Source organism: Typopeltis vanoorti, chromosome 10 (assembly GCF_054136105.1).
Source record: "Typopeltis vanoorti isolate ZY-2024b chromosome 10, IOZ_Tvanoo_1.0, whole genome shotgun sequence".
Taxonomy (NCBI): Eukaryota; Metazoa; Arthropoda; class Arachnida; order Uropygi; family Thelyphonidae; genus Typopeltis; species Typopeltis vanoorti.
Window position 1 is genome coordinate 17734798 of NC_143558.1, and position 13532 is coordinate 17748329.

A 13532-nucleotide genomic window follows, 5' to 3' on the forward strand; every position below is an offset into this window, starting at 1 on the left:
CCAGTAACATCTTCATTGCTTGTCTGTCATTAAATAATACAGTGGGAAGTGAAGCAGAGAATGTTTTGTATAGGTAAATACTTTATCTATACAAAAAAAAAAAAATCAAACAAAATAATGTTGAAAAACAATTGAGATCGGAAGTGAAGCGATGAAATTTTCTAACCGAATGAATCACCCAAGAAAGGGGCAGGAAAGGAGGTTGTGGGAAGAAGTCTATTTAAACTGCGCGAATACCAAAAAGTAAATAGTTTTAGAAATATCTTCACAACAAAAGAAAAGTCTGTACAAGCCGTAATAACAGACTGCAGCTAACATATTATGAAGAGAAGACTTAGAAGAACAAGTATCAACACACAATAGAAGTTCCCAGACACACCGAACTGTATATGAAAGCTGCTTTGATACCAACGTGATTCTACAAAGAAATATACAAAAAGCAAAGTTAGAAAGAGGGGGGGGGGGATATGAAAACACGAATATTCATAGAATGTTCTAGAAAAGTTTCAAAAATTCTGCACTGGAAATAGACAAATCAAAATGTACATCACTTCAAAAATCGTTGTTTTGATTTGAAAATCATCATCACTGTCCACGGATCCCTGGAGAATTCACAGGAATAGGTTAGCTCTAGTGATGACTCTTATGTGTGTGTGTGTACACACACACACATACACGTGAATTTCAATTATTTAATCACGTCATCTTTCCCCTGGAAAGATGACTTTGTAGCAAGTCATCTAAGACTTCCACGTCCTGATTTTTACTTCTTTAAATAGATAAATATAAAATAGCAAATAATTAACAAATATTTGTGATTTCTTCAATCAATTGTGCTTTTATACTTGCATAGTTTGCAATTATCTGATATAAAATTTGTTTACATCTACAAAATGACTTAAAAGTACTTAACATAATGTGTAATTATATAACTACCAGTTTATTGAATAATGTGCACTTTTAATGAAAAAAAAAAGGAAGCATTCGTTCTCATTATTTACTAAAATAATATTAATAAGCGCACGATTTGAATGACAAAGTTCACAACGTCCACATACAATTGCCACCAAATTTCGTTGTTTAAGTTTTTCACAGTTGAGAGTTTACATTTATTCCTCGCTTCGCGAGAACGAATCTTGAATTTCGCCCCGTTAATAATCCCTTCTTTAATAAAAGTAGCCAGGGGCATAAATTAGTGTCGCTATGAGGAAATTGCGACTGTTTGTACTTCGTAATTTATGAAATATGGTTTGACATGCGCAGTATATCACACTAGACAAGCTTACCCGTGCTATTATCAGTGTGTATAGAAAGGAATATTTCCTCACACATATGGAGACGGGCATCTGTAGGCTATCGGCACAGTGCTGAGTGTTTGTTCATTTTCCTCATACCATCCACAATCACACGAGCAAACAGCCATGCTCGCCTGAGTTATTAATCTCGACCAGCGCCCCGTTCCTGCGTCTCTAATGACAATACTGGCAGTAAAGGGTTGAGCGGATCAAAAGGTCGCCTTGCTTGAGACGCAGAAGGCAGCCATGTTCGACTAAATGACGTCGAACGTGTTTTGCGCTAGAAACGGCTATAAATCATGCACTCAGAGTCGTCCAGGTAAGCTGCTGTTATGAAGCAGATAACATTCTTTTTCCACACTCTCGTTTGTCAAATCTTCGTAGAGATGTGGGCTGCTTAAACACTACGTTTTGCCTGCAGTATTTTTTATTAAACTGCTTGCACATGCGTTTTCCTAACTATGTGAGTAACCCTCGAGGGGTCGTAGAAACTCACCAGTGGCTCGCAGGAATCCAAACGAATAATATATTCTGAGACTCTTTCTATTCACTTGAAGCCGACTTTGCTTTAAGTTTGCTAACACACTTCTACTCAATGCTACCTAACTTTAAACTGTCGCTATTCCCACTAACTTTTATTCTATTAATAAACTTGCGGCAAAGGCATTTACACACCAAATTACTCTTCTTTCTTACTCTCTATTGGTAGCTTCGGTAGCACGGTAGACAATATGAACCGCACGCTAATTAACGAAGGATTTGTAATCAAATCTCATGCGTTATTATAGTTAATCATAGTGAAAGGAAAGCGATTGGTAACATTTCTATAATTATCACAAGCACGACAGTAATATTAAAGGCAAAGACACGGTATTGCTACCAGAATATCGATATAATGCGTTCAGTAGAGTCGCTAGGAAGGAGATTTACTGTTGTTTAGTTCATTAGTAACAGAATATTACTAATCAGAATTTCAATCTACCAGTGACATCATTAATATGTTTGTACATATTGGAAATGCTGTAGTCAACTGTCAGAATTGGCTACTAAATTAAAAAAAAAAAGAAGTATCTCCATAGCGCTCAAAAGAACGATAGTTCCTTTGTTCTGATCCTGTCCAACACCGGGAACATTTATGAAGGCGTTTTTTGACTGAAAGTTAGTCATATGGAAGTAGCAGGTTGTTTTTCTAGATCTCTCGAAAGCTGTAAAACACATACAAACCGAACAGAGAACGCACATATGGATATAACAGCAGACCACGACGACAGGATTACCAGCACAATCATAAAATAATTATGCTTATGAAAAGTCGAATTACTTATCCAAAAGAGGATATTGGAACTTAATTATGTTAATGAAAGATGGAAAACTATTTTATATATACACATACCGGCCACAGAATTAAGCAACTTTTATTTCATACCGTGTTGGGCTTCCTTTAGCCCTAATTACACCATGTAGACGAATTGGCATGAATTTCAGAAGGTATTGGAATGAATCTATGTCCACAATATACCAGTCGTTCATCAGACAATCCTTTACTGATTCAGATTTGAAGAAGACTTTGCTCCCGGATCTGTTTTTCTTACATGCCCCATACATTGTCAATGGAGGTTCAGGTCCGAGCTTTGTGGTGGCCAGGGAAAATGGTTTCGTACCAACAGAACATGTCCAACACCATGACACCATCTGCAGACCCCTGAGATGTGTGTAGAAGGCAATCTGGGTTCATAGCTTTATGAGGCTCCTGCCAAACTCTGTCTACCGTTTGTACTGAAGAAGGTGTACCGTAACTCGTGCGACCAAATGACGTTTTTCCATTCTTTCGGTGTGTAGTCATGGTGTTCCTGAAATCACTGTAGATGAACTTTCCGGTTGTTAGCAGAAATCAGTGGTTTTCGTATAAAGATGCGACTGCCAATACTGATCCTGTTCAATCCTTTGCGCGTAGTTCAGTGAGATATTGGACGGGGACAGTCTTCATTAAGACTGTCCCCGTCCAATCGCCGCCGTCGTGTGAGAAGAAGACGGCGATCTCGTTCTTGACAGACTGTCTCAGGATCACAGTTATGCCTCTTAAACAAGTAATGTGCGTTATTTGTCCACTGGTTAAACACCCGGGATATCTCACTTTTTGAGAAACCAGTCAGCTCTGCTGTTAAGCTCTTTATCGAACTCCGAAAGATCTTTTGTTTTTCCAATTGTGATCAACACTGTTGACGATGACTGACCAGCAGTGTTCTTAAATAGCTACCTAGAACACGTGGCGAAGTATTTTGAATATACGCTGCGTATGTGACATCTACATACATCTGCATGAAAACTTCTAATTCTGTGGCTAGTATGTGTAAGAATGGCAGGGCTGGAGGTGTCTTCAGTTGGAATCAAAATTGGTGGAAGAAACATTAATAATTTGAGGTATGCAGATGATACCACCTTGCTAGCAGAGTGCGAAGAAGATTTGGAGGAATTTATTATGAAAGTTAAAGAAGAAAGTGCTAAATATGGTCTTAAACGTAACCTCAAAAAGACAAAAGTTATGGCAACATGCGAACTTAATGATTTTGAAGTAGATGGGGAGAAAATGGAACCAGTTAACAATTTTGTGCCTCTAGGATTCCGAACTGATCAAGATGATTATTGTACTGAAGAAGTTAGAAGAAGATTATTTCTCGGAAAGAAAGCAATGACAAATAATTTAAGCAAGATCTTTAAAGATAAAGATATTAGCCTCGCAACAAAAATCAGAATCGTGAAAGCAATGGTATTCCCTGTGGTACTGTATGGATGTGAAAGTTGGACCCTGATCAGAAAGAGTGAAAGAAGGAAGATAGATGCATTTGAATTATGGGTTTGGAGACGCTTACTAAGAATACCATGGACTGCAAAGCAAACCAATAAATCAGTGATAGACAGAATAAAGCCAGATTGCTCCCGCGAAGCTATGATCATCAAGCAAAAATTGTCATACTTCGGACATATTATGCGAGCAAATGACAGTCTGGAGAAGATGATGATGCTTGCTAAAGTTGAGGGAAGCAGAAGAAGAGGAAGACCAAGAATTAGATGGGTGGATGGAGTTAAAGAAGCAACTGGAATGCGCTGAATGGAGAATATATGTTCATGGAGTCACCAAGAATCGAAAACGACTCGATGGAACATAACAACAATAAAGTATGTGTAGATAATATTTAACTTAAAATTATATATATTTGACTTTGTGGTATTGTCAAAAGTAGTACTGAATATTTTGCATCCATCGTAGGAGACATTCATCTCCAAGAATGCAAAACCACGGCGGCTTTGATAGTGTCGTTGTTTTATGAAAATTATCATAGAGGAAGGTATAAGATTATTAGAAGATAAATGCTTCTGAAAAATTATGTTACTCTTAACTCAATTGATTCAGGATTCATGTTACTTTATAGACAAAGGCATTATGCACATACAAAACTCGGATCTGACTGCGGAAAACCCTCTTTCTCCGGTGATCGCTAATATCTATATAGAAACGCGTGCACGCAGAAACATAAATGCTTACCCTATGCAATCAAGAATCTAGAATCGACCGGGAGTTTTTAAATTATCTGAATATCGACATCCAAAAATTGAGGTTGCAGTGAAAAATTAATAATTCACTTCCCTTTCCTGAAAGTCAGATTATCATTTCCATGGTCTCATTAATGGCGAAGAAGGATTAACTATAGAACTCTGATTCACTACTACATTCCAGGAGGGTGTGACTCAAATAACTGGTTAGCGTATCTGCTGTTTGGCCAAAAGGTACAGATTCGAATCCCGTCTTGGGCATGGATGTTTATGGTGTTGCTGGGGTCACCATGGGAGGAGTAGAACCATAACCTTTCCCAATGTGAGGAGGAAGGGGGGGGGGTTGTAATTCATTTGAGAATAAATAATCTCGTTATGCTAAATATAAAGAGCGAAGGCTTCCAATTGGGTATTCACTTCATTGACAATATTCACTAGGACTATTAGTCTGTTTGGATTGGTAAAACACACACGGAAATTAAAATAAAATTGAAATATTTTTTACGCAGACAATTACTGGCATATAAACATACTCGTTTCTTATTAGCAGATCTCGTCAGAAGGTGGCAAGGTTTTTTCCTCCAGAAAATTGGGGTTTTTCATTCTACAAAACTGGACAGAAGAACACGCAGTTATCAGATATAAATAATAAGCTGTCCTTATTAGCTTTATTATTGCCAGAAGCAGCTAAGCAGACATAGCTACTTCTGCAGTTACACACAATCATACAAACAATTTCAACAGACTATCATTGTGCGTTGTTCTTCTCTGCCATGAGTAAAGACAATTATGCTGTCCTGGTCGTTGGTGGTAGGTATAATTAAAAATGGGGGAGGAGGAGGAGGAGGACTGAGGCATTTCTTTGCATGGCCAGAAATGGATCGACAAAATATCATAATTTGTCGATCCATATGAACTCTGACTGTATGACCTATCAACTGTCTAACTTTTCTCTGACAATAATAGAAAAAAAATATAACGATGATAACTAAATGTAAATTTGTGAATGACATGCACTGCAAGATTTTATGTTATAGGAGAAGAGACAGATTATCAATGTCTTTTATTGAATTTTAGCATGGACAGCTGATTTAGGAGTTGAATGCTAGCCCTTTTTTTAAACAACATAAATACCAGGATTACAGTCGAGAGCTGTTTACAGATTAAGTAAATAATTTGGAATTAGAATGACAGTGGACAGGATGCCACCAACAGGCCCTTATTTCTTTGAAAAAGGAGGGTGTTATCACAAGAGAGCAGAGTGCTTATCATGCATCCGCTGTGCCGTGTTTACAGTATTAACAGTGTTGAGCTATTGACGAAATTTTAGGCCTAAATTCGAACTGTCCTCACCGGACGTGGGGGAGATGGAGGGGGGGGGGGGATAGGGGGGAAGAGAGAGGGAAGGTTGTCGAAAGTCTACCGCGGTCTTTACGTGTGTTACACTTCAGGCCGTCAAGCACTAATGCGGGTCTCACCAACAGCTTGGACTTCGCATGCTGGGTGTACCTCTCTAGGCCGGGGCTGCCTGTATGGATGGACGCCCGCATTTTCGTCTGAGTAATTAGATAGCGGAGATAGCGCCGGATATGACGCTACGCTGTGTCCCGTAGTACGCTGTTTGTTACAGTGTGCCAACGACAGCTGTCAGTGACTGCAAAAATACTGCGGATATGCCATTGACCCCAGCAGGTGGAGTTAATGTGGACATCTTGTTGACCCTGAACACCTTAAGTCTAAAGATAGCGGTCAATGTTTTACTGCTAGATTGTTGGCATACCTTCATGCAGGTGCTGTTTGGGTGGAAAGTTATTTAGTATTGTTTTCGTTAGTAAGGGGGATGTGGATATGAGAGAAGAGTGCCGAAAAACTACGGAATACCAACACCAGAATGTAATATTAAATAAAGATAAATAATATTTGTAACATATCAGTTCAAGAATTTAGATAACCTGTAACTTATTAACATATTAAACAGTTGAACAGAAAAAAAAAGCATATTGTTTGCTGGATAGCTGAAAAAAAACCTTATATGAAAAATTAAAACCTTTCTCATAGACCATATTTCAATATTAATAAGGCAAGTTCAACATAAATCCATTGGGAGCAGTTGGTTAGCCTTATTGTACAGAATATACCAAATTTAGGCCTGGTACTGCCAAGAACTCTATGTATCCGATTTGTAAATAGCAGATCACTTAATTGCAAAGATGTTTTCCTCAATGGAAGTCTTTGAAGGGAAGAATCTTTAAAGACTAAATTAGAGTGTAAATTATCATGTTTAGTAGATGATAACGCAGCAGGGAAACCTGCTTTGAAGGTAAAGGCTACAACTGGAGAAAATAAATTTTTGGAGGTGGCAGAACTTAATTCCAATAAGAATTAAGAATCCTGCTCTAAAGAAAAACGTATTCTGTTTCTCCATTAGAATGGAATACATTGTCATGAAGAGGATTCTAATTCTAATTCTAATTTTCATCCATCCATCAATCAAGCCAGTTGATTGATCGATGGATGGTTGGTTTATAATTACTGCCGAAGCAACTGAGGCTATGAGGAAAAGCATATTTTGGCTGGTATGTTTATTTTGATGGACGAGAACCTTATTATCCATGCATACGTTGGCTAATTCACCTACAGCTGAAACGTCCTTATAAAGCTTTCTCGAATTCAGATGGATTGGAATCCGAGCGTTTCAACAGAAGGTCACATCATCTTCGCCACTGCACTACTGTACGTAAATATAATTAAAGTTTAGGTTAAGGGGATAATAAATCTCTCATTATTTAAAGCCGAATAAGAAACTCGAAGATCGAAATCGAAGAGTTTCATGCCAAAGAACTTCCGGCAAGTCCAAGCGTAAGTCAACACCTGGTAGTACAACACTAGGGCAACTCGGAGCAAAGGTGGAGCAAGCTTCGATCACTGTCCTTAATATTTTCTCATAATGTAATTCGTATAGTAAAGTATGTAAGTTCACTTAAACCTTGGTATTATCCAGGTCTACCTACTCACTGATGAGACTTCAATAAAGTTCGAAACCGGTCTGGGTAGTGACCTTCCCTCATAATGTAAAACAGTAATACATCTCCTAGGAGCTGCGTTTTACATTATGAGAAAATATTAAGGACAGTGATCGAAACTTGCTCCACCTTGCTCCGAGTTGCCCTAGTGTTGTACTACCAAGTGTTGACTTACGCTTGGACTCGCCGAAGTTCTTCGGCATGAAACTCTTAGATTTTCGAGTTTCTCATTCGGCTTTGAAATAATGAGGATTTATTATCCCCTTAACTTAATTTACGTCGCTGAAAAAAATATCCTCTTGGCTCTTTATTGTAATAATTAAAGTTTATGGAAATTCTATGGTAAAACGTGTCTGCAGCGAAGGTGCAGTTTCATAAAAACTACTTATTTTTTTTAAAACGAAGTTTTAAAAAAAAATGTTCTCTTGTGGTTCAAATTAGTAACTGGAGATTTATGCTGGCTGTGGCAAGGAATTCTGAAACGGTTTAATGGTGAAATTCTTGAAATACATGAGAAGAATTATAAAGTTTTCAGACCAATTAGTAAAAGAGAGGGAGGAGGAGGAGGATTATTCATAAGAAAGAACTTAGACCAGTGGTTCCCAAACTGTGCACCTCAGAGAACAATTTATGCTTATCATTTTTTCAAATCCTACTAAGTTTTCAGGACACCAATACTTATTATGTAGTTTGGACCGGAACTGCTTGGTATTTCTTTTGGCTTGAGGGAGCCATGAAAAAATTACTCAGTAACTAAGGGTGCCGTGAACCGAGATAGTTTGGGAACCTCTGACCTAGATCATGAACTCAAATTTATTTGACGTTTGAGACGGTAGGATGCTTGCTAACCATGGAGGCGATTAAAGAGTGGACGTGAATTGTTATTATCACGGAGGAACTGGCGATAATCTTATGGGCAGTTCAGTGGGCTAGGAAAATGCAAAGTATTAATAAATGGACACTTTTACTGAAAAAACATTTATGTAAAATCAATAATGCGAAGTAAGATTAAGATAAATTAAAATTTCATTGACCATCATCGAGGAGTAAATTTCAATATAAGGCTGAAGTCAAGAGAGATGAATTACATCGTTTAAATTACATTAAAGATGAATTACATCCTTGAAACTATGCAAGGATCATCCCAATTCATAAGAATAGTTCAGGAATTTATTTATATGATCATATAAAATGGATAATTGTATGTCAGTTAGTCTTACGTGTTATTAACAAAATAAGGGAAAATTAATTTGAAGTAATTATCCAGAACACCTTTGACATGGAGCATATACTGAGTAGGACATAGCATGATGGAAGATCGATTTTGAAAAATCTGTTTCTTTCTATTTTAACAAAACCTTTGATAGAATTCCAAACATGTTGAAAATTAAAATGCGCTAAGCGAGCATAGGTAATTAGTATGATAGAGAACGAATTGCTTGAGAAGTAGATGACCAGAAATGATGTTTAGTGGAAGACTACCAAGAGTCAAGTAGTCAGGAGTTGGAGTTTTTTTTTCTTCTTCTTCTTCTCCCACACGCGAAAGGCAGAAGAGCCAACAAATACCTGATCCAAAACAATCCCCATGTAAGAATTAGCGAACGAAGATACGTTCATTGGAGATGAGAGAACCCAGCGATATCTATTAGAACAATCCCCCCATGCCAGGATACTGCCACCGCTGGCTTGTTTCCGGCCAGCCGTGTAGTCTGGTTACACACACACACACACACACACACACACACACACACACACACACACACACACACACACACACACATGGATATGGTTAAATGTTCGACAAGACCGCATCGTGTTTGTTAAGGGCATTCAGTTAGAGCAGAGATCCTCTCCAACCAACGATGTTAATGTGCTACAAACTTTTGTGTTTGAGACTGCTATAAAAAAGATAAAAACTAATAACAATAAGTAGATGACGTTAGGAATGCGAAGAAGAATGTTTAAAGCGTAAAAGTAATTGTTACGTAACTTGCATTCAAAATACTAAAGAAGAAAAAGTGATCTTTATTGGCATCAACAAGAAATGCAATCTTTTAGAAGTTAAATATATTTAAGTAAGAGAGCATAAACGCATTTTCAGCATCACCATATGTGAATTGATCTTGGCGCTACTAAGTCGGTGTTGTTTAGTGTATACATTGAGATGAACTAAATTAAAATACGTGTTGATTACCACTGGAACAGACATTTAATAGGCTTAGATGGCAGAAAGACTGGAACAATTTTGTTTCGTTTTTATCTAGGGGATTGATTGCATCAATATGATTGAAAATGACCTCAATAAATGTTTTCGGTTGATCATAATAAGTCTTCCCAACGATGCATTTTTCTGGCATATCAGTTACGTTAATTAGCATGGTATTAACTTTATTGAATATCGAAAGCCTATACGAGACACATTTCAATTGTGAATGGTAATTAAAATTTATTATCGTAAAGAGTATCGACATGGGATAATACAATTAGCACAGGCTGACTTCAAAATTCTTATGAAGTATAAAGGAGAGGGAAAGATAATATTACAATTGCAGAAACGTCGTAGCAAACGGGAGTGAGCAGGGCACAAAAAATTGACCGAATCGCTCTTAAAGTACAGAAGTTCACACGAACGCTGTCTTATCCCACAATCCCGCCGAAATGTAGCGGCATTGCCTCTTTCTTAATCGAACTGTCGTCAAGTGAATCTGCCACGCGACTTGCTGCTGTTTTGTGTGTTTGTGTGTGTGCAGAGACGCTCGCGAAACTCCGAGGGAAAAAAAAAAAAAAAAAAGGGAAAAAAAAAGGAGGGATGGCAAACGAGGCGGAGTCTGCGGGTCACGTGGTGTAACAGGTCGAATAAAAGGTGCCGGTTGGCGTCGCTCGGCTGTTACGCTCACGTCGTGCGGCGTGGCGCTTGTGAGTTTGCGACTTTGCACGAGCCTCGAGCATGTGAACACGTCAGCGATGTCGCTGCCGAGGACAGAACTGAACATGCGGTGCATCGTCTTCTGGCCTGCTGTCAGGCGCGTGTCGTCCTCGGAAGTGACCACGAAGTCGTTTAGAAAGTTTTTGCTGAAACTGACTTACCGTTGTTGCCGGATTTCTACTCCACGCTGGGTCTAACCTACCGGAATGCCACGGGGGTTCTTAGTGAAGCGCTACTCCAAGTCTTCTCTACCTCAACGAGTTCGCCACTATTCGGACGAGGACCGCAGCGACTCCAGTTCAGATCATGATCCCGGAGAAGGATTCGCATCTAAGGTCACCAGGCCACCATCTGTCGTAACCAAACTTGCTATCTCTCCGGAGCCTACGCTCAGCAGTCCGTCACCACCGCCATATGCCAAAGTTCAAGACGAACCCCTTGCTCTGACCACCACTCATTCAAACACCTCTCAGATATTCGCTCCCCTAAGGCACTCCGTTCTCTATTTTCCTCGATTGGACCACCTACAGGAATCGGTGTCGAGCACTCCGCCAAGACCGAAAGATGACCCCCCAATCTCGACTCCATTTCCGCCTAAGAAGCGAGCAGCCGACAGCTGCGAGGGCGACAGAAAATCCTCGAGACCAGCAAAGAAGTCGAAGGTAGCGAGAAAGTTGAACTTTGACGAAGATAAGAGTTCCCCAGTATCCGGAACGTTCATCCGAGACCCGGACAGTGACGATGACCTTCCTCCGCCCGTAAGACGGGGAGATATCGATCCCAGCCTAAACGTCGTAGTCGTCACCGAAGAAGCAAGAGCCGAGCTAGCGAAGATAGAGAATAGGATAGGCGACTACGTATGTCAGCTGTGTAAAGAACATTATCCCGATGCCTTTGGCCTCGCTCAACATCGCTGTTCCCGCATCGTCCATGTGGAGTACCGTTGTCCGGAGTGCGACAAAGTGTTCAACTGTCCCGCTAACTTGGCATCCCATCGTCGCTGGCATAAACCACGACCGATCGCCTCCTCCACGGGAAAGGCCAACAACCCACCTCAACTCTTGCCTGCCAACGTCCCATCTGCAGAGCTAGTCAAATCCGATGCCGTGAAGCTGGAGAACTTAACGGATCCTAGCGATTCGGAAAGCTTTCGAGACACCCCATCGCCGGGCGAGATCAGCTGCAACGGCGACGGAAGCGACGAAGGTCAGTTCGAGTGCGATCTCTGCGGAAAGATGTTCCGCAAACAGTCCTATCTGAAAAAGCACCTCCAGACACACAACACCTCTCCAGCTAAGGGATCTGCAGACGACCCCGAAGGCGAGTTCGCATGTCATTGCGGTAAAACATTTCGAACGGTCACCGAACGCGCCAAACACGCCATGCTTCATGCAGCAAGCGCCATCAGTAACAATGTGACCGACTGCACATGCTCTGTGTGTGGGGCAAGCTTCCCGAACAAACAGTTGCTGGAAAAACATTCATCAACTCACAACGGAGAGAGTTTTACCTGCAAATATTGTTCCAGCACATTCTACAGTTCTCCAGGTTTGACGCGCCACATCAACAAATACCATCCCAGCGAAAACCGTCAGGTCATCCTGCTTCAACTTCCTTCCGTCCGACCAGTGTCCACTTAATACCGAGGTCATGACCCTGCCGCCATGTGAGGTGACATATCTAGTCCACTATACTAGTCATTAATACCTAGTCATTTTTTTTTTTCTTTTCGTAAACTGTAGTCATTTTTGTTAGAATGAAAATCTAGTCTTTTAATTCGTATGTATGTGTTCAAGTTTTTAGTTCGTAGTTAATTCTAAAGATGCTCTTTAGGTAAACTTTTGCTTTAGGATTTTCAGTCGAACCTCATGTATAATATATTTGTAGAAACTACAAATATTTCTAAATTTTATTCAACCGACTGTTTTTAAAATATCCGATTTAATCAAAAACGCATCTAAACTGCAAAAAAGGTTTTATGCTTTTTGGCTATTTCATGCAGTTACCTGCATAAGTTTACTAATTTAGAATATTTGGCTTGTTCCTCTTTCCTAGACAAATAAATGAATCAGCATCTGGAAAACGAAATTTACTCGATGTACGCCATCTACGTGTCTGACATAAGCTTTGTAAAATTCTAAAAATTAAAAAAAAAAAAAAAAATCAGAGAGAAAAATAACGTTTCGCTTCATCTGTAAAAACTCATGATACACGCGAGCAACTCAATTGATTGGGTTTGCTTGGTATATTGTCTTTCATTCAACTTCGTTATGAGTTTTGATAGATGAAGGTTAAAATGAATAAATATTTTTGGATGCCGTTATGATGTTCAATGAAGGATTATTAATATTATTATGAAATCACGAAAACATATTACAGTTTCGATCGCTGTTAAGTTACAATACTGCAGAATGTATCCTAAAGCAAAAGTATATACAGGGCTTATTTATTGATTATGTTGTAAATAAGCATCATGTGACTCACAAGTTAAAAAGCTTGATTGCAGATTCACTTAGAAATAAAAATGTGTGACTGTGTAAAAGTATTTAATGTGTGGTGTCGCGAGATGTTTGGAAAGTCTGCTAAAGTGGTCTTCAACAGTGAGTTGTCCATGCCATGTAACTTTAGTTCACTTCTACTCTTCCTTTCAATCTATACAGAAGCCCTTAAAGCAGCTAAACAAATATTCATAATACTAATTGATCTTCGTAGGCGGATATGATAAGCATAAACCAG

At 39.3% G+C, this 13532-nt stretch overlaps 1 protein-coding gene across 1 annotated transcript; it reads left to right on the plus strand.

Moving 5' to 3' along the window:
• Positions 1–10806: 10806 nt before the first annotated feature.
• LOC150102201 (insulinoma-associated protein 1-like) lies at positions 10807–12775 on the plus strand. The gene has a single exon (XM_090399469.1). It carries the CDS (start codon positions 11003–11005, stop codon positions 12434–12436), a length of 1434 nt encoding a protein of 477 aa, XP_090255595.1. The 5' UTR covers positions 10807–11002; the 3' UTR covers positions 12437–12775.
• Positions 12776–13532: the final 757 nt, after the last annotated feature.

What these genes read in the sequence shown, in the direction of transcription:
- LOC150102201 (XM_090399469.1), top strand. Translation starts at nt 11,003, where the DNA reads ATGCCACGGGGGTTCTTAGTGAAGCGCTACTCCAAGTCTTCTCTACCT.